Here is a 19811-nt window from a genome sequence, read left to right as displayed (position 1 = left end):
CTAGAGGAATCGAACGTCTGCGCACACGTATTTGTGTTTAGTCGTTGCATCTTCATAGCAGGGCAGACCCCTGCCTTATGTCTTTCTAGTTGCATGGCCTGCAGTACTTCACTTCTTTTATGATTTTAGGCTTGCTTTGCCCTCCCACCCGATGTACGATTATATGTCAGTGCAGACTGTCTCGATTCTCCACAAATGACTTAAATTTAGCAATGCTATAATTTTACTCTACCATCATCTATATATGGAATAAGTTATATTGAAAATAAATGCCCTTTGCCAAAATCTACAAAAACACTTTGCACAGACTCACTCGCCTTAACTGTCAGTGCCCTGTGACCTAGTGGCTCAGACGTCGAGTTCTAACAGTCCTGTGTCTGCTTCCAGCGGCACGGCTACTGCACTCTGGGTGAAGCTTTCAACCGCCTGGACTTCTCAAGTGCCATTCAGGACGTCCGCAGGTTCAATTACGTGGTCAAAGTAAGTGTTTACCTCCCATCCCCTTTGTCTGCACTCAGAGGCCTGTTCCTCTGCACGTGGCTATGTTGAAAAGCTGACCCAGCAAAATGAGTGTTGGAGTAAAAAATATGCCTATTGTGTGTTTAGTGACAAAAGTTTCTCTTCTGTTAGAAGTATGGTTTTCTAGGGGGTTCTTTGTCCTCTTTTCTAATGTCACTCAGCTTCTTATTGGTCTTATCAGCTTCCAGAAGGAAGATCCGGCCCCTTCCTTGACTGTGTCCCCGTGGTGGGGAAGCTAAGCCATTTTCGTTTGTCCCTGCTGCTCCCTCTGACCTTTACACAACTTCTCATGTCCTGGGACTTTCTCCTGTGGACACTCACTTGCCTTGGTCCCTGTAACCCCCAAGGTTTCTTTAAACGTTACTTGCTTTTGGAGATGAAGTCCTCCCTGTCTCCTGAGTATTTCATGGGTCCTTTAACAGCGAAGCCATGAAAACAACGAAAAAGATTCAGGCGACTAGAATGTCTGGTTCACTGAAGATTTCGAAACTTGTTTCTTGTTTCTACTGAGACTGTGTGGCTTCAGCAGCTCACACCTCGGCCCGCGATGAGGGTCTGGGAGTGAGGCTGCAGTCAGGGCGGCCCGCATGCAGTGGCCGGCAGGCCTGTCATGGGCGCTGGGGCCGCAGCAGCTGTCCGTCATGTACCACGACCCTGAGCCTCTGACACGACACTGTGAGGCCGAGCGTCCACTGCAGAGGGCTGTCGCCGAGAGGCCGTGCAAGCGCCCAGAACACACTCCGCTTACATGCTGGCTCCATTTGGGCGGATTTAGACAAAGGCGTAACAGCAGTCGTGCACAGATCCAGTAAAGTTGAGAAACAAGTCACGGGAAAAGCCGAGCTGGAGACTGGGTGCCATTGTCCTCACACGGATGGGGAATTCTGTTACGGCCTTCTTGTTCTTGATTCTACGAACTTTTCCTCTCACAGAAATCCAGTGACTTTTTTGAATGTCATATGACATTTTAAAATAAGGACTTTGAGTTCAATGACACTGTAGAAAAGGACTCTAAAATTTTTGGTCTTGCTGCTAATTAAGCCCTTGTTTGCTGTATTGAACTTTGTGGTAAGGGACCCAATCACATGCTACGTTATTGTCGTATAATAATCTCTTCAGTGACCCCGTCACCCCCGCCACCTAACACAGGACCTGGAAAACACTCGTTTCTGGTTCTTCCTGAACTGAACTTCAAGACGAATGAGTGAGGCACCGCTCTCAGGCACTGTTTTGCGAGTTGCTCACTGTTCAATATGCTCCACAAACCCTACCTCAAGTGTGAATGGCCAGGTGGACTCTCTAAAATCATTACATTTTTGCCAGTTAGTTTACTAAACCTTTAGGCACCTTCTCTTTGCAAGAAAACTTGGTATTTGGACGTGGAGGAACTTCACTTATTATAAAACAGAATCTTCCCAAAAGAGTTCCTTAGCACAAAAAAGATGTATTTAATTAAAAAAACTTTCTTAGTGTTAATTCGGGAATTGGCTGTCAGCTACTACTCCAGGTGTTACCTATATGATTTTTCCCCTTAAATGTGTTGGTCTAAACTGTACAATAAAATGTGTTAATGCCCTAAAAATAAGATTCATGTAGGAGGAAAGACGAGAAACGACAGCGTGGGACCTGCTTACAATTGAAGGACACGGTCTTTAGCCAGACAGCTTGACCTCAGCAGGATTAAATGCGATGCTGTAGCTGTGATGTTTTCAGGAGAGACACCATGAACTGGTTGGTGATCACAGTGGAGGGTCTCGCTTATGTGCACACATTAGCCATGCTGGCCTTTCCTTCATTCAGTGGCACGCCGACTGAAGCGTGTCCAAGTTATTTAGGATTTTGGAATTATTGTCATTATTGTAGGGTCTGCAAGTATATGGTACCGTCTTTGTCTTCCTTAACTTCAAGCACATTTATCCTGTCAGTAAGAAAACTGTAGAGCATGACTAAACACAGCAAGCAACTAAGAGTTCTTTGAACACAACTGAAATCATAAATTGCGTAACAGTTCAGTTTCCATAAAAACAATCGTGTTTCTCTCTCTCTGCCGGTCCTAGAAGTCAGAGAATGAGACAGTCACGTGGGATAGTAATTTCCCAGAAAGACGGAGAAGAGGGACAATCCAGAAAGTGGAAATTGTCGCACAAACTGTGTCTGCTCGGGCTGGTTCCCAAGTGGGAAACTCGGTTTTCATGCAGCCTGCGTCAGTTCTGTCGTGAGACGCTCTTTAACCTTCGGGCAGTGGCCTGGGGGCCACAGGTTGTGGGAGAGCATGACGGCGGAACTAGTGAAGCTCTCCCAGAAAAACAGCCTGCGGGGTCTGTGCACCCGTATAGGGGGTGGTTCCGCTTTGGCTTCGGGAACATCTAGTTGAGAACTTTCTACTCATAGGTTTAGGTCACATTCCGTTCTGATTGGATACAGTAAAATTGAGAGGACTTTAAAATGAGACAGTCAGATTTCAGACCAGTGACGCTGCTGGGAGCCGTTCACTGTGCACTGACACTCGCGATGTGATGATGAGCAGCCTTGTGTGGGCCCCCGCAGTGCAGACGCAGGAGACGGCCCGTGTTCCCGTCCTGCTCCTCGTGTAGCCGTGTGACTTCAGGGCATTTCTCCACGTCTGGGACTCAAGTTTCCTCCCTGAAGAGAGGGGTGACAGTACCTGTCTCATAGGTGTGCTCTGAGAATTAGGCAGCCTGATGGTGTCAAGTACTGGAAACAGTGCCTGTACAATAGTCACTCGGTGTTTACTGTTGATTATAAGCCTAAAAGAACCCAAAAGTGAAGACTGAACCGCTGAGTTGCTCTGCTCAGTGAAGAGTAGACTGTGACACTGTGTCACACTGACTTGGGAGGTGTAAACGGCAGCACCTGGGTCTTACCCGCGCGCTCATGGGATCCGTCGTGAACACACACACGCGGAGTTCTCACTTTCTCCTGATCCTAGTTAGGGATGCACTTTGAATCTCACATAGCTACAGTTGTATGTTGCCTTATTTAATTCTGGTTTTACTGTCTTATCAGAGTTTGGCCTGTAAGGTCTCTGCTTCTTTGAAATGTGTCACATTTTCCTTTGTGGCCATTTCCATAATTGATTTTTGTGAACATTCTGTTGACACGAGAAAAATGCACATTCTCTATTTGAAGGATGTAATTTTTCTGCTTATCTGTAAAACAAGCTTTGGCAGTTCCGTTAATTCTTCCACATCCTTCTTTAGAATTTTGAAATTTGAAGACATATATAAAAGTCTGCTACAGTATTTATATTTTCAGGTAATGTCAGATTTTGCCCTTTATATTTATCAAAAAAGAGGCTAGTGTCTGGTTCCATTTTCTTAGTAAATATGTCTTTTGCCCTTTTCACGTAACCACCATTTTAACCTAACATTTTCCTTGTCACCTGTTAACCTTGTCTCTCTTACCTCCTGTGTCTGCACATGCTGGTGTGGGGGGCTCCACCGTCACCCAGTCCTTGTGGATAATTAGCTAAGACAGCTGCTGCGCCCTCGCCTTCTGCTGGCGACTTCAAGTCTTTTTCACAGGATTTTTACACGGTGTTAGAAAACTATAGTTTATGTCGATGACGGGAGGACACGTAGTCCCTGTTCGTGAAGGCTCTGTGGTCCTTTTCACTCTTTGGAAGAGATTTTGGTTTTGTGAGTTACATCTATTAATATTTACCATATAGGAATGAAAAGTTTTACAAAATATTCCTGTTTATTTAAAAATAAAGAGCGGCGTTGTTTATCACCATTGCCAGTTAGTTTACTAAACCTTTAGGCACCTTCTCTTTGCAAGAAAACTTGGTATTTGGACATGGAGGAACTTCATCACTTATTATAAAACAGAATCTTCCCAAAAGAGTTCCTTAGCACAAAAAAGATGTATTTAATTAAAAAAACTTTCTTAGTGTTAATTCGGGAATTGGCTGTCAGCTACTACTCCAGGCGTTACCTATAATTTTCCCCTTAAATGTGTTGGTCTAAACTGTACAATAAAATGTGTTAATGCCCTAAAAATAAGATTCATGTAGGAGGAAAGATGAGAAACGACATCTTCCGATGTCGGCTGTAACAGAAGATCCTGGAATCCTCAGGTCTGCTCCTGAGTCCATGTGTCACATAGCATGGGGTTCCTTGTCCCCATGGGACAAGGGAGAGGACAGCGTGGGGCTGCCAATGCCTGGGGAGCCCCCTGGGGCCTCCTGAGGGCGGCAGTCGGGGAACCTGCCTCACTCGGAGATGAGTGTTCACACACAGGCTCCGGACAGGGTCAAGACTCAGGTCCACGTGGGGACCGGCAGAAGCCTCCCCAGGGCTGCGGGACAGCAGGACGCTCACCAGTGGGGCGGGGACGGTGGGGACAGACAATGGTCGGGAAACACGAACGGGCCGGGGAGGACGGAAACCAGATAGATCAGTGTGAGACAGACAGACAGATGAAGGACAGAGGCCACGAAGGGCTGTGGTGGATATGACGGGGCCAAAGGAACAGGGGAACCGGCAACTGGGACACCATGGAAGGGGACTGAGGCGGCACAGCTGAGAAAGCTGAGGACAAAGGAATAGTAATTGTGAGTTGAAAGGCTTAGAAAGAAAAGAACAGCTTTAGAAGACAGCCAGAGGACACCGGGCACATTGGTAATGTTTGTCTTCAAAGAGGAGTGCAGAATAGTAGGATTGGACAGCTGTTTAAAGACAAGATGAAGAAAACATTCCTCAGGGAAAAACAGGCTGGAATCTACATTTTGAGAGTGGGCCAGACATCCTGAGCCAGCAGTCATCGGTGTCACGTCCTCGGAAGGTCACTGAGCACTAAGGCCCGTCACAAACGCGGTCTCACGCAGGAGAAAGAGAGCGGCCGCACTCCCTCCTCGGTCCCTCGCACATTCTCACACTGTTGCATATAGATCACTGTGGTTTGTATTTGCGTATTAAATAGATGTATGCTTAGCTTTCTCCCTCTTTCTTTTAAGCTATTGCAGCTAATTGCAAAATCCCAGTTAACTTCATTGAGTGGTGTGGCACAAAAGAATTACTTCAACATTTTGGATAAAATCGTTCAAAAGGGTAAGAGGATGATCGATATTTTTAATCGTCTAAATCTTGATGAAATTTACTGTGAGGAGATGGGATATCTTATTTTTCCCCAGCATGTGTATTGTCAAAACAATAATGTCTGCTGCATCACGACAGGCTTGCAGGTTGGTCCCTCCAGGTCTTCATGTTCTGTTCCTGTTGTTTACTCTTTTAACAGTTGCTTTTTTTGCATACAAAGGACTACATTCCAATAAGAAAGCAAAGTTAACTGATGAAATCTTACCTGGCATCAAGTAAACTATAGTTTTCTTTGTAGTTTAATGTCTGTATTGATTAATTAGTGGCCAATAATAATGGAACTCTAACTTTCACATCCTAAGTTTATGCACATATATGAATTTATGAATATAAGCCATTTTTAAGTATCAGTTCTCTTTGTAAGTATAAAAGAAAATAGAGACTGACAATTTTAAAGTCAAAATTGTAGACTCAACCGAAAATACACTTTCAGGAAATATTTTAAAGTTTTTTTTGTAATCTTATATTTGTGGTATCTCAGAAATGATGCCAGTTTGGAGTTGCAGTGAAGTTAGATCATTGTTTTTACTGCAGCAAAGTATACATAATATAAACTTAGCTCTTATACTCATTTCTAAGCGTACAGTATAGTTCAGTTGCATTGAGCACATTCACACTGCTATACAACCATCCCCACCATCGTCTCTGGAACTTTCTCATTGTCCTAAACTGACGTTCTGTCCCCATGAAACACTCACTTGCCTCCCCTCCCCAGCCCTGGGCACCCACCAGCTACCTCCTGTCCCTCTGAATCTGACTCCTCTAGGGACCTCATATAAGGAGACTCCCAGAATGTGTCCTGTGGCTGACTCCTGTCACGCGGCAGAGTGTCCTCCAGGTCCGTCCCCATGGCAGCAGGTGTGAGGACTCCTTCCGAACGGGACCGATTGTATATACCACATCCTGGTCCTCTGTAGTCGGACACGGGGTGTGAAACCGGGTCCTCTCCGCGGCGGTGGTAGCCGTGGGTCCTTGGCTGTGTTCTGTCGCCCCAGTGCTCCACGACCAGCAGAACCCGCGCCTCATCAAAGGGCTCCTGCACGACCTGGGCTCCACGCTGTGCGTGCTCATCCGAGGGGTCGGCAAGTCCGTGCTGGTTGGCAACATCAACGTGTGGGTTTGCCGCCTGGAGACCGTCCTCGCCTGGCAGCAGCAGCTCCAGAACCTCCAGATGCCACAGGTAGGAATTTCTTTGCCTCAAAGTGGTGAGGCCACAGCTTTTACACCACACAAGTCCTGACCTCGACTCTGTGTGGAAGACTGTTGAGCTTTCGGAAAGATGCTTTTTCTTCACCCTTTCGTAGGTGTTAATTGTTTTAAAATGGAATAAGACCAAAGACCCTTTAATGGTTTATAGTTGTTATTGCAGAGAGCAGATTCCATGGGGACAAGGTGGTAAATTTACGTTTAAAGAAAATTAGGTGTTTGGGGCTAAAATGACACTCAGTACATTACAGCTCACTTGTATTTGCCAGGATTGCCTCCATTCATCTAGTTGCTTCTCCAGGGTGTTTCTCTCCTCTCGCTTGGGTCTTTCTGCTGTTGTGTGCTGTGTGCTGTGTGCTCCCCTGCTCACAGTTCTTTGGCGACAGTGAACATGGGGGAAAAGGGGCAGTTGTGGTCTTTGTTTATTCTGGTGATGAGTTGCAGCAAGAAAAGTGTTACCCCATTAACTAAGCCTGTGTTTTAGGCTGTGCTCTATTTCTCTCTCATCCTGTGAAGAGAAAGAATAAGCAGAACAGATATCTTAGTGCCCACGGTCTAAACTGTTCTGCAGACTGCCTTCTGATGGGGCTACAATTCCCTTTGTAACCTGAGGCTCCATGAGAGGGAAGTTGTTTCCAGGTGACCTGGGAATATCTCACCGTGTTGGCCACCTACTTGCCACCTAAACGGCATTTACAGAGTGAAAGTGACTCCCTGGTTATGGGTCTGGAGTCAGTTCAGGTCACTCGAGCTAAGCAGAGCCACGGATGTGACACCACAGTGAACCTTAGCTCTCTGGTCACTGCCCTTCACACAGGCGAGGCATCTGGAAGACACATGCAGAGTGCTTGCTGTGGAGGCCTGGCGTAGTGGCCAGGCCGTGTGTGCCCCACATGCCATCTGGCCCTCACATGGCTGGTCCGAATGCTGGCGCCACCTCAGCCAGTGAGCTCTTGGGGAGTGTGGTCTGTGGTGGCCGCAGTGGGCTCAGTGGTCAGCTTCCCCAGGGAAGAGAGTGCTCGGCTAGGAGCTGCAGGCAGGGCCTGCACATGATTCAGAGAGAAAGGGCTGACAGCGGCCTCGGACCAGTGGACACAGCAGAGAACCTCCAGTGTGGGGCCAGCACGTCCCAGCGGGGAGAGGAAGAGAAAGCAGGGGTGTGTGGCATTCCCCTCGCTGCCTCTGGTTCTCCTTTCTGTTCACACAGCCTTGGCAGGGAGTAGGGGGACAGTGGCCCGTGATTCACCTCACTGGCCCTCCAGGGTGTCGGTGGCCACGCTGAGGAGATACTGGGGGGCTGTGGCCTTTGGCCGGGGTACACCCCAACCCAGTCTCGGAGCTGGCTCTACTTACTGCAGCATCCGCGTACTGCCTCGGCTGGGGGTGATGGTCCCACACTGTCACGCTGGAGAGTAGGGAAAAGAAGGTGCCGGTGTGAGAGTCAGTCAGAGAGTGGGACACGTCAGCCGAGACGGCCTCAGTGACAACCAGCTGTCCTCCCATCACACGGAGACCTCGGAACAGCCTTGGGACCTGCGTGGCTTGTGGGTGCTGGGTGTCTTCGGCACAGCCCGAGTGCCCCTCGCATGCCTTTTGTGGTGAGCTTGGTATCCTGGGCCCGTGTGGGGGGTCATCGTCCCGCTGCAGGACTCATTCAATGGGGTGTCGCCTGGTAGGAAGGTGACCTAAAGCAAGTGGAATGAATTTGTGGTGCCCAGCAGCCCGTGAGATGGGAGACAGTTCATCTAGATACCCCGGGGCTCCGTGCCACCTGTTAATTTACAGTCAGTGATGGGGCCACCCCAGCAGGTAGGGCTGGAGTCTCCAGGTCACTGCCACCAGTCCCAGCCGCACGGGGTCGTGGGGTCGAGCTCTTTCTGGCAGCCTCAGGGCTGACACTTCCCCAGTGAGCCGACAACCCCCCTCAGAAGGTGCCGGACACACAGCCCTTGATCCAAAGCTCGCATCGTCCCGGGAGCCCCACAGGTCCCAGTGAGGAAGGGCTTTCAGAACATGAGGAACCCGCAGTCGCTCCATCTGTGTACAGCTCTGTGTGCGCTGGGGCTCACCCTGGGCGCCCCCGTCATGCTGCTTCTGGGAACGAGAGCTACCACTGCTTATGAAGGCCGCACCCCATGTCATTTCCAGGAGCAACGGGGGGACGCCTTGCGGCAGTGGACGGAAACCATGGCTGTCATCAAGCTACTACTTTCTGCTAGCAAAAATTTTTTTCTGGAAAACATGGCAGTTTTTCTTTAATTTCTACGTGGCTTATTAGAAATAAAATTAAGATGTACTGTGTGCCATGAGACTACTGGGTTTTAAATACCTGTCAACTACACGTAAATGTCATACTCACCTTCCTCGGTTTGCGGGATGTCTAGGCTACATCCCCTGTGACTGTGAGTCGTCAGTGTCCCACTCAACCCACAGGGAAAAGTGCTCTGGGCGACCTGCAGTCCAGTCAGACGTGTGTGGGGTGCTATTCATGGCGACCCGGGGCCGAACGACCCAGAATCACAGAAACAGTTTTGTGTGGACATTTGCCAGGCCCTCGGCAGTGTTGGTGCTGAGTTGACGAGCTTCCCTTTTCTGACTCAGTCTGAAAGAAAGGCTGGTGTTTCATCCTCAGAACGGCTGGTGCTTCTGTGACCAGTGGAGCCCGTGTGTGTGGCCTGCTCGTTGGCCTGTGACGAGCGCCAGAGCCCCAACGCCCCACTCATGGCAAAGCCTCTGCCAAGACTCACAGCCATGTGGTGAATGTGTGCAGTCTGTCTGTATGACACCAGCACTGATGTCTCCTTGCTTGTAAAACAAGTGAACTTCTTATGCTGCGAGGTGTGGGCGTGGTACGCGTGTATGTCTCCCTTACCTTCTTGGCACATGACTCCGTGGCTATTTCACTTAGGACACCTGCTGTGGGCCTGCTCACGGGTCAGGAGACGAGGCTGTAGTGCCCCAGGAGATGTCACGGACCGGCCCTGGCACGCGGGCCCGGCGTGCAGCAGATGTGCACCCAGCATGGCCTCGGCGTGACGCAGCAGGGCCTTAAAGAGGAGTGGCAGTTACCGAGGTAGGGTGCGCCCAGCACTCAGAAACTAGCTGTCTGGGGACAGGCCTGCGGTAGCGTTTGTCGGTGTCCCATGAGGCTGATGTCAAGCCAAGGAGAAGTCAGCTGGTCGCAGAGTTCCTGAGAGCTGCAGTTGGCTTTTGTGAGCCAGTACAGGCTGGCGCCAGCATGCCACTGCAGAACCAGGGGACACAGAGAACTGCGTGGCTAGAGGCGCAGGAACCTGCGCTTGGTGCCGTCACAGCTGTGCCGGGTGCCCAGGTGCCCGGGACGAGGTGCGAGAGAGGAAGTACAGAGAGAGCCCAGCGCCAGGCCACGCTGAACACTGGTGCCTGGGGCCATGCGGGAGCCTGGGCTGTTCCCAGTGTAAGGGACGCCGAGAGGGGCCCCTCAGGTGGCAGGAGGAGACAGCCCGTGGGTGAAGCAGAACCCCTTGCTGTGCCCCAGCTCCGTGCTGAGGAAGGGGCAGGTGCTTTGGAGACAGACTAGACGGAGCTCAGTGGGCACGAGAGACAGAAACCCTGACCCTGACTCATGGCAGGACCGAGTGCTGGGAGCCACATGGTTTGTCCCCGTGACGAGCAGTGGAATGAGGAAGGCTTCTGTTACCACAAGGGCACCCGCTGAGACTGTCCCGCAGCTGGAGGGAGGGGCCACTGTTCCTGTCCCGGTGACATCGCCCCGCCAACCAGCAGCAGTGTGGCTCGGGACATACTGTCGGCAAGAGTTTTGTGCCACCTCCTTCCTGCTGCTCCATGTCGCCGCAGGGCCGTGCGTGTGTCTGGGCCTTTCCCGACACGCAGGCAACCAGCTGTCACCACAGAAGCCATGGCTCCTTCCTGAGCCCCTGGCGCCTTCCACTCTCAGCCTGGGATTTCTGCAATAAAGTATTCGTGACGTCCCGTCTGATAAAGAATGAAGCCATGCTCGCTTCGGCAGCACATACACTAAAAGAATGAAGCCGCTCTTCAGAAGAAGACTTGATTCTTGTAATGTCGTTGGGGCTGCAAGTTGGGGGTGAAGTCACGCCCACACCTACCCATACCTCTGCCACATGCAAGTGGTGAGGAAGGGGCACCGGCCAGCCCTGCATCTGATGTGCCCGGGCAGTGCCAAGTCCTTGTCCCTGCCCCTGCGTCTCAGAGCCCGCGGGCACCTGGGTGTCACCGGGGCACAGAGCCCACATTAGGACCTGACGGTGCCTACGTGTGCGTCCTACCTCACGTGGGGGTGTGACAGTGAAGGGACACGTGATGGACACGGTAGGTACGTACATAACTGTTGGCCATTGCTGAGGTCCTATGATGGCCAGCGGCCAGCGCACTTCAAAGAGGAAGAAGTGTAACCTCGCGTCACCCACGGGTGCCCAGGAAGACCCCGCGGCGGCTCCATGGCAGGACGGTGATGGGAGCGGCGAGGATGCAGAGCACGGAGACCCTGCACACCACACCCAGGATTAATCCGTCCACACCGCCCACGGTGCCCAGGGCTGCCAGAGCCATAAAAGGAAGCCAGCTGTCCCCAGGGCTGAGTACACTGACCAGCTGGGGACAATCTCGCCAGGGTGGGAGCATGCAGGAGTGTCTGGGTACCAGCGTCCCAGCGGGCAGAGGGGGCAGAGTTGGGTGGGACCATGCAGGCTTGTCACACGCCCCCGGCCCTACTGCTGAAACGTGACCCCGTCTGCCAACAGGAGGCTCCTGGGGAGACGCAGGTGAGCAGTGAGCCCAGACGTCTCTTGTCCCCTGAAGGCCACAGGCCCTTTGCTTTGGCCCCCGGTGTCATACGGACGGTCTTTGTGGCCAGCCTTTCTGAGGGACGAGGGCAGTGAGGACCGCCAGCTTGTGTGAGGGAGATGTGCCTCATACATGGGAAGTCAGAGGTTTAAAGCTGGAAGGGACCTCAGTGACACATTAGTCCACTATCCTGGCTGCAGTGGCCCAAGGCCGAGAACCTGACACTGTCCAGGTGTCTGTCTTGAGTGTCACCGGCTAGTGAATAAAGCTCACACGTGGACAGGGTCGTGGAGGAGCTGTCGGCAACAACGGCCTCTGTCCTGCTCTGGCTTCTCCGCTTCCCAGTCCGTCACTCACTGGTCAGCTCTGCCTGGCTGCCAAGAGGAGGATGAGGGACTGGACGCAGGTGTGTGTGCTGCGCAGGTGGGGGGGTGCAGTCGTGTTTCAGGTGTGTCTGTGCTGCCGTGCGTGAACCACCTCTTGTCGCCTGGCCGTTAGGCCCAGTGACGGAAGGCGGCTGTTGTGTCTCCCAGCAGGTGGGACACAGCCTCACTCTCAGCGACCTTCCCTTACACACGCTGAACAGCATCTTGTACCGACTGTCGGATGGCTGGGACATCGTCACGCTGGGCCAGGTGACCCCTGCACTCCGCATGCTCAGTGAGGACAGGCGGCTGTGGAAGGCACTGTGCCAGTACCACTTTGCAGAGAAGCAGGTGAGTCCCCGCTGCCGGAAAGGCTGCCCCCACCTGGCCACTTCGGGTGCTGGCTTTCCAGGTGTACCGCTACAGAACCAGAAATGCTCGGAGTTTATCAGAAGTGCACATGCTGGGAATTCTCTTCCACAGCTGAGAAAGCTTACGTTTCGTGTTCTAGAACCCCGATTCCGAACACAGCCCAGAACAGACGTGCTCGGTTCTTCTCGTCTGTCGGAGGCATCTCCTCCCTTCAGTTTGCTGACTCCCAGCGCGGTGTGTGTCCGTTAGTCAGGCCGCCCTTTGCGCCTCGGTTGCTGTGGTTGGGGGCCAGCGGTGGCTGTCCAGTGCCTGCTTCCCTGTGCTCCCCTGGCTCTGGTGTGGGACCCAGCAGAGAGCATCACGCAGCCGGTCATCCTCGGGGTGCTGTGCTCCTTCCCAGAGGGGAGGCGGGCACATGCGTATCCTGAGAGCCAACTCTGGCTGAGATGGTGACAAACGCCGTGGAGTGCTGAGCTCTGAGTGCACTGCAGACACTGTCTACTCAGGAGGCCCAGGGGCTCAAGACGAGGCGCCGCGGCTCCCAGGCAGTCAGACTGAGTCCTGCAATGGTGATGGGTGACCCCAGGAGACTGTTGGGGGGGAGGCTTGTTGGGGGTAGATCAGAGAATCCAGTGTTAACTTGAATAGGGAGGAAGTAGATCGAGATCTAAATCAGCACCGGATATGGGGGGGGCGGCATATTTGAGGGGATGGTTTATAGCCCAGGGACAGAGGGGATGAGGTACGTCTGGGGTGGCGGAGACAAGTGGACCCTTCTCATCTGCTCATACGGGCCGGTGGGATGCGCCTGGCTGGCCACCGTCCCCTGCGTGTTTGCAGCCCCAGCTGTTGACTAGGGTGTGGTCAGAGAGCCGACAGGTACTTCAGAGGTCCTTGCATTTCCTGAAAGGAGCTGCTTTAAATTAAGAGAGTCCATCTTCTGTGGTTCCAGTGAGTAGTCAGCACTTACAGGTGCGTCTGGCCTGCATACGTTTTCTTGACCAAATATAAAAACACAGCATCCAAAATATATGATGTGTTCTTCAGGGCTCAGTAACCAACAGTGAGACGCCAAAGAAAGACCAGCATGCTGGAAATGGCTTTATGGGTGGCCCGGGTGACCTGTGAAGGATGGCTGACACAGTTGAGACAGTGCTAGAAGGAAGAGGTGGCCTGAGCCTGTGGCCGGACGTTGGGTTTGAGATTAGAGCAAACCGTCGGGAGATGCTCGGTTGGCCTTAGTCACAGCGCGGGAGTGAGACCCCGGGAGCTGTCTTACTCCCCAGGAATTATCTTTCACAGTGCGCGGAGGCCACAGAAAGCACTGTAACCAGACCTGTAACTGCTTGTGTTGCTCAAGCTGTCCTCTTTGCAAATTCTGTTAGAGACAAGAATTTTCTCATTGACTCCATCACGATTTCAAACAAAGTCCTCAAAGACACACCTGGAGTATGCGTACGTTACCCAAGTGATTATTTTCAGTCTTAAAAAGTAAACTGATTCTCAAATATACAAGCGAGGTGTGTGTGGACGAGTCTCCATGAGTACCAGTCCACACCTCACTTTGTTGCACTTCACAGAGGAGGGCGAGACCCTCCACCGACTTGCTTTGCTGCGGAGGCCTGGAAGCCACCCCCATATCTGCGGAGTCAGCCTGTGCATGTTCAGAGGGGCAGCCGGCCCCTCCTCCCCTCCCCCATGGGCACCCTATTGACCCTTCAGTGTGTGCATAGAGCTCGGCTCAGGCACAGACATGAAGTTGTTTTCTCACAGCTTCACGAAGCTCCCACTCACACTGCGCCCCTCGCCTCAGAGCCGTTCAGGACACGTCATCCACACCTCACACGAGGCCCCACCCCTGTAGCCCTCGTGCTGGCCTGAAGGTCCCATCGTCTTCTCCTGGGGGCCGCCCTGCTCTGGACATTTCCTGAAAGTGCAGCCATGGCTTCTGGTCCCGGAAGCATGAAGTCCTCCGCCTCAGTCACGTGAGCCCCAGCCAGCCCGTGGCCCTCCCCACGGCGCTCTGGCGGCCACTCAGCACAGACCTGGTGTTTGTCCCTCAACAGCTGGGGGACACATGTCGTTCCCCCGGGGGGCTCTTATGCTTCTCCTTGCTGTGAGCACCGCTGTCCGTCCACATTTGTGTGGACGCGCCCTTCCATTTCTCTTGGGAGTGGACACGGGGGCCAGATGGCAGTGGCATGTTCAGCTTTCTGAGGAGCAGCCGGCCTTTGTCCACAGCGGCGGCACTGTTGCAGCCCAGCAGTGGACAAGGGTCCCGACCACTCCACCTCCTCTGCTACACGACTATTGTCTGCTTTTGACACAGCGTCCTCGTTGGTGTGAGGTGGTGGCTCGCCCCACTTCCTGGTGACTGACCCTTGAGCATCTTTGGCCATTTGTACACTTTGGAGAAATGTCTTTTCAAGTTCTGGGTCCCCCCCCCTTTTTTTTTGTAACTGTGTTTTTCCAGGACCCATCAGCTCCAAGTCAAGTAGTTGTTTCAATCTCGTTGTGGAGGGCGCAGCTCACAGTGGCCCATGTAGGGATCGAACCGGCAACCTTGTTGTTAAGAGCACCGCACTCTAACCAGCTGAGCTGACTGGCCGTCCCCTGTGCCCATATTTTAATTGGGTTGTCTTTTTATTACTGTTGTTAGTGTTCTTTGTGTATTCTAGATACAAGTCCCATATCAGCTGCACGGTGCATGTAACTTACTGTTTCTTTCTCAGTTGCAGTTGGCATGCAGTGTAGTGTTAGTTTCAGGTGTGCAAAACAATGGTGAGACTTACGTTTACCTTAATAGTATGCCTTGGAGATCCTTCCAGGTCAGAACATGTAAGTGAAACAGCTATGTGACAGTTGAGGGTTTATTTGATTTAATCCAAGTTCAATTTCAAGTCATTGAGTATTCCATGCATTGCACTGCCTTTCAAAAGTGCTCTGCTAGGAGAACCAACTGATTCTAAACAGAGTTTTTTTATGTCTAGTTTTGCAGACATTTGATCCTTTCAGAAAACGGTCATATCGAATGGAAGCTGACATACTTCGCCCTTCAGAAGTGCTACCCGCCCCGAGAGCAGTACGGGGACACTCTGCACTTCTGTCGGCACTGCAGCATCCTCTTCTGGAAGGTAAGGATTTTAAACACACAGTTGGAATTTGAGGATTAACATTGGGTGAAACAAATACTCGTCTCTTAAATGCACTACTTAAAAAAGTCGGAAGTTCCACATGTGAGAAGAAAGAAAATGAGCTGTGTATCCCCACACAGGGAAATCGGTCCATGAAAGTGCCACGGACAGCTGGGGTTTGCGTGAGAGACGTTGAGAACCAAACGTTGGGCCATTCTTCTCCCCTGGATGGCTCTGTCCTGCCCCTTGTGACATCAGCGTGTAGGAGGCACGTCCCCCAGGGGAGCATCCCCCAGGGACGGGAGGGGGGGCGGGGGGCGGGCAGCTTTTCCTGGCAGTGGCTCTGAACTCCCCTAGCAGCCCTCAGCTTGTCCCCAGCCGTCACATGTCGCTGACCTCAGGAACAGCCCCCTACTCGCCGTGCCTCCAGTGGCTCTTCTTCTCACAGCTCCTCACACGCGTCACAGGCTGTAAAGTGAACATGTGTTTTCTCATTTATTGGGTCAAAACTAAAGTAGGCCCTTCAGTGAGAGACTTCAACTTGGAAACCATCTCCGGCAACTGCAGTGCCGATGGGAAGCCCTTTGGCCCGAGACTGTCCACAGCGACTCTGATAAAAACAGCTTCTCCGCAGTGAGAGGTAAACTTCCCGTGTCCCTGTGGTCGGCTGGCCGTGAGTGACCGGGTACCTCCTGGACTCGCCGAGACCCTCACCTCTCGGACTTAGGGCGGTGAGGCTGGTACCTGGTGCACCCCTACTTGTTTGTTTATAGTCACGTGCTACTCAGGGACGGGGTACGTTCTGAGAAATGCGTCACCTGGTGGTGTACGAGCATCACAGGGCCTCACACCCCTGGATGGCACAGCTGCTCCTGGCTACAGGCCTGTCCAGCCCGGCACCGCACTAAGTGGACTGGCCCAATAGAGGCAAGGAGGATGCAGCAAAGACACAGGAAGCTCGAGATGGACGAGGCTGCTGCCCGCCGTGCTCGGTGCTGCTCAAAAGCAGGCGTTATGTGTGGTCAAAAGAGTACCTGCAGCGACAACAGGAAGTGCAGTGTGGGGGATCCAGGGCCCAGAGCCGTCGTTCTGACCAGGTGCAGGCACTGCATCCGCACGAGGGACGTGTCACGCTCCACTGTCCTACCCGTCCCGAGGTCACTAGGAGACAGGAGGCCCTCAGCTCCATGGTGACCGAGGGGACGTGGCTTGTGAGGCCTGTCGTAGTCTGACACGTGTGTGGCAAGTGACGGTTTCTTTTTTTCTGCATTTGTCTCTGATGGTTGGATGGATCACAGCGGACGGTCGGTTGTTAGACGGCTACGTTAAACTCTTTTCAGTGCAAATTACGTTTCTATGTGGCTTCTTTTTAAACGTAACCCGTGGTTGTGCAGTGAGTAGAGGGCCCCTCACTGTGCCACACATCTTGTCCACGTGTCCACAGCAGCAGTGTCGTAAACACTGGTACCTCCCTGCGTGCACAGCATGAGCTGCGGTTATTTCCAATTTGCTTTGTAGTTTTGTATGCCTTCCTTCTCGGAACTACCCAGTACGTCCCGGGTTTGGCAGTCATGCCGTTGTTCCCTGAGAGCGTCGTGTCCACACTCACTGCCCGTGCTGCATGCGGGGCACTCAGGCGTGTCTGGTAGCGAAAGGACCAGCAGTCGCTCGGTCGGGGGCTACAGATGCACAGAAGGGAGCCCTTGTTTTGCTCCCTTGTCATCGGTCACAGGGCCCAACACACGGACACACACTCACAGGCAGATGATGGTGAACAGAAAAAAGGTGACTGAGTGTGGGGCCGTGGGTGTCCCTCCCACTGGTGGGGCCAGACTGGCCTGTGCCAGCAGTGCCTTGTGCCTCGGAATCACTAGCCATGACTGGAAACACAGGCTGTGTCTTCAGTGACACGGTGACAGATGACATATGTTGGATTTCTGCCTTGACTGGGTGCTTCTCCCAAGAGTTTTCTGTTTTCCTCCTGAGCAGACTGCTTTATTCTCAAGAAATATTAGAAGCTGTGACATTTTTCTGGGGAAACTACTGTTCATGGGATAGAAATCTTTCAGTCTTGCGTGTGATGGTCAGACACTTTCCTGAGAAGAACCGAAGCACGCTGGGACCCCGTCTCTCCCACGACGTCCACAGAAGCTCTCTCCCGGTCGGCGCTGTTGGGCTGCCTCAAGCATGCTGCTCAGTCCCCTGTGTTGGGAAGTTCTGGTTCTTAAAAACGGAGACGGAACTTCCAGCTTTCCAGAAGAATCCGCCTGCACATTCTCTTGTTTAGTGAGCACCTGCAGGAACCAGCATGTGTAGCCATGTTACGAAACTCCAGAACAAGGCTTTCTTAAGGGACACCTGCCTGTCTTTGTGGTGTTCATAGTCTTGCTCGTGACACTGGGAGCCTACACGTCCCTGCAGTGACAGCCTCGAGGACGGCCTCAGCATGTCACATCGCGTCCTTTTCTGTCGGCATCATTGCAGAGGACATGCTTACACCAGCGTTTTAATTTCTGAATCTGTACATGAAGGTGTAAAAACAGGTCAGTCTCTGCAGTTTCTGGCAGCACCTGCTTGCTGTCAGCTCCCGAGGAAGCCGGGCCCTTCCTCCTTTGCTGCCCCCGTCTTTCCGGCCGAGCCGACGGGCGCCCTGTCCTGCAGGGCTGCGTTTGGGGCCAGAACCTGCCACAGCGTTGTGACGATTACACAGCACCTCACACATGCTTGCTGTGCTTTTACCCAATATTTTGTGTTAACTGAGTATCAAACCCGTTAAGAAACGGGGAGGCAGACAGCGTGCCGGTCGGTCAGCGGTGGTCACTGTCTGCATCTGGTGTGTCGTCATTGTCCGTCTGTTCTGGCTTCGCTGGAGCGAGGGCTTCCCGTTTTCTCTCAGCCTTTACGACAGAGCCAGCAGAGCAAGCAGGAAGCTATATTCTGGTCTTTTGAAGAATATACAGCCATTCCGCTGAGTTAATCTATGCAACGAAAGGCTGCCTAGTGGGGTCCGTGGAGGTGACCACTGCCCCAGGGTCACTGAGGAGCTCTAGAGGGAAAGCAGTCTGCTTTATGTACGCTGCTTCTCCAACTGAACGTCCGCGCTTCTCCACTTTGCAGAAGTCCAGTTAAGACTACACGTGAACAAATACAGCGAAAAGCCAGGAGCAGCAGCCAAGACTCCAGCCCTTTCGGTGGCTGTGTCCCCTCCAGAAGTGCGTTCAGATCCTGTGAGGACGGCGGGAGCAGGGCTGCAGGGGGGCCGGCGTGACGGGGCAGCTCCAGATGACAGAGCGCCCAGGGCGCTGCAGAGGCTCGTGGGCTGCTGCTGCGGCACCTTCCGCGTGGCCGGCAGGGACATTGCTGTGAAGGCGGCATGTTGGTGCTGGTCTTGGTGGACAAACATGACGTGGCAGAAAGGAGTGTCCTGCAAGCGGGACACACAGGGAGCAAGCGTGGTGACGCACGTTGCTCAGCAGTTGGCGTCCAGGACTTTCCACAGCCCTGCTACAAGCTCGTTCAGTATGAACTCCAAGAAAACAGCAGCAGCGCCTGTCATGTTTCCAGTGAACACCCGGAAGGCCGTGGGGCACGGCAGCCTCATCAGCTGTCGACCTGAGACGTACAGGAAGTGGAAATACTTAGCGCTGTCTGCAGGCCGGCCGTGTGTTGCACGGGTCTTGGGGGGCATTTGACAGAGTCCCGTATGCTTGCTTTGGTAACACCTGTGCTGCCCACATGTACTTACCTGATGATCGGGGTGGTTTTCATGAATGACGTGCATCCGATCTAAGTGCCTGAACAGTCTGCTCCTCTAACCTTCTCCGTTTTCCCTCCCTTGCTGCATTCCTTCCTGATCTGTCTTCACCTCCGAGGACTGCCGCCTCGCTTTGTTATTCAAGGTATCTCGTGCGTCACCACACCTGCCCTGCCAGGGACTGGGGACTAACCCCGGTGCTGTGCGGGCCCTGCAGCCACGCCATTGCCTAGGCGACCAGCCACACTTAGCTGGCCCAGATGCACAACTTGGCTGGTGGGTGCGCCCAGCGGCCAAACTGCAACGCCTACTTACTTCAGCCACCACCAGAGGGTTTAATGAACTATCTTATAGACCCGCCTTAAGGGGACGCTCTAGATGTGTCCATCAGGTACAAGAAGCCACACAGCACCTGGGATGGTCACGTCTCCAGCCACGGCCCCTGAGAGAATGCGCTGACCTCACATGTCCTCTGACTCCCACTGTCTGTATTCTGTAGGAGCCTCGTTCTCCACAGTTTGTCAGTCTTCCTACA

The 19811-nt window shown here is 52.7% G+C and overlaps 1 protein-coding gene across 14 annotated transcripts in view; it reads left to right on the top strand.

Moving 5' to 3' along the window:
• The window catches only part of FBXO25 (F-box protein 25), a 101923-nt gene that overhangs the window by 76199 nt on the left and 5913 nt on the right, over positions 1-19811 (top strand). For 5 of the 14 annotated variants that reach the window (XM_088793067.1, XM_074329252.2, XM_074329249.2 and 2 more), the window contains 6 exons: positions 388-480; positions 5498-5591; positions 6635-6819; positions 12185-12367; positions 15379-15522; positions 15663-18633. In XM_088793067.1, coding sequence (XP_088649193.1) covers positions 388-480; positions 5498-5591; positions 6635-6819; positions 12185-12367; positions 15379-15522; positions 15663-15869 — 906 coding nt within the window. In that variant the 3' untranslated portion in view covers positions 15870-18633. The other 9 variants (XM_088793068.1, XM_088793063.1, XM_074329255.2 and 6 more) reach the window with 6 other exon arrangements.

This window comes from Rhinolophus sinicus, chromosome 16 (assembly GCF_057876585.1).
Source record: "Rhinolophus sinicus isolate RSI-liver-muscle chromosome 16, RSI-T2T, whole genome shotgun sequence".
Taxonomy (NCBI): domain Eukaryota; kingdom Metazoa; phylum Chordata; class Mammalia; order Chiroptera; family Rhinolophidae; genus Rhinolophus; species Rhinolophus sinicus.
The sequence above is the reverse complement of the archived record's forward strand: the minus strand, read 5'-3'. Positions and strand labels throughout refer to the sequence as shown.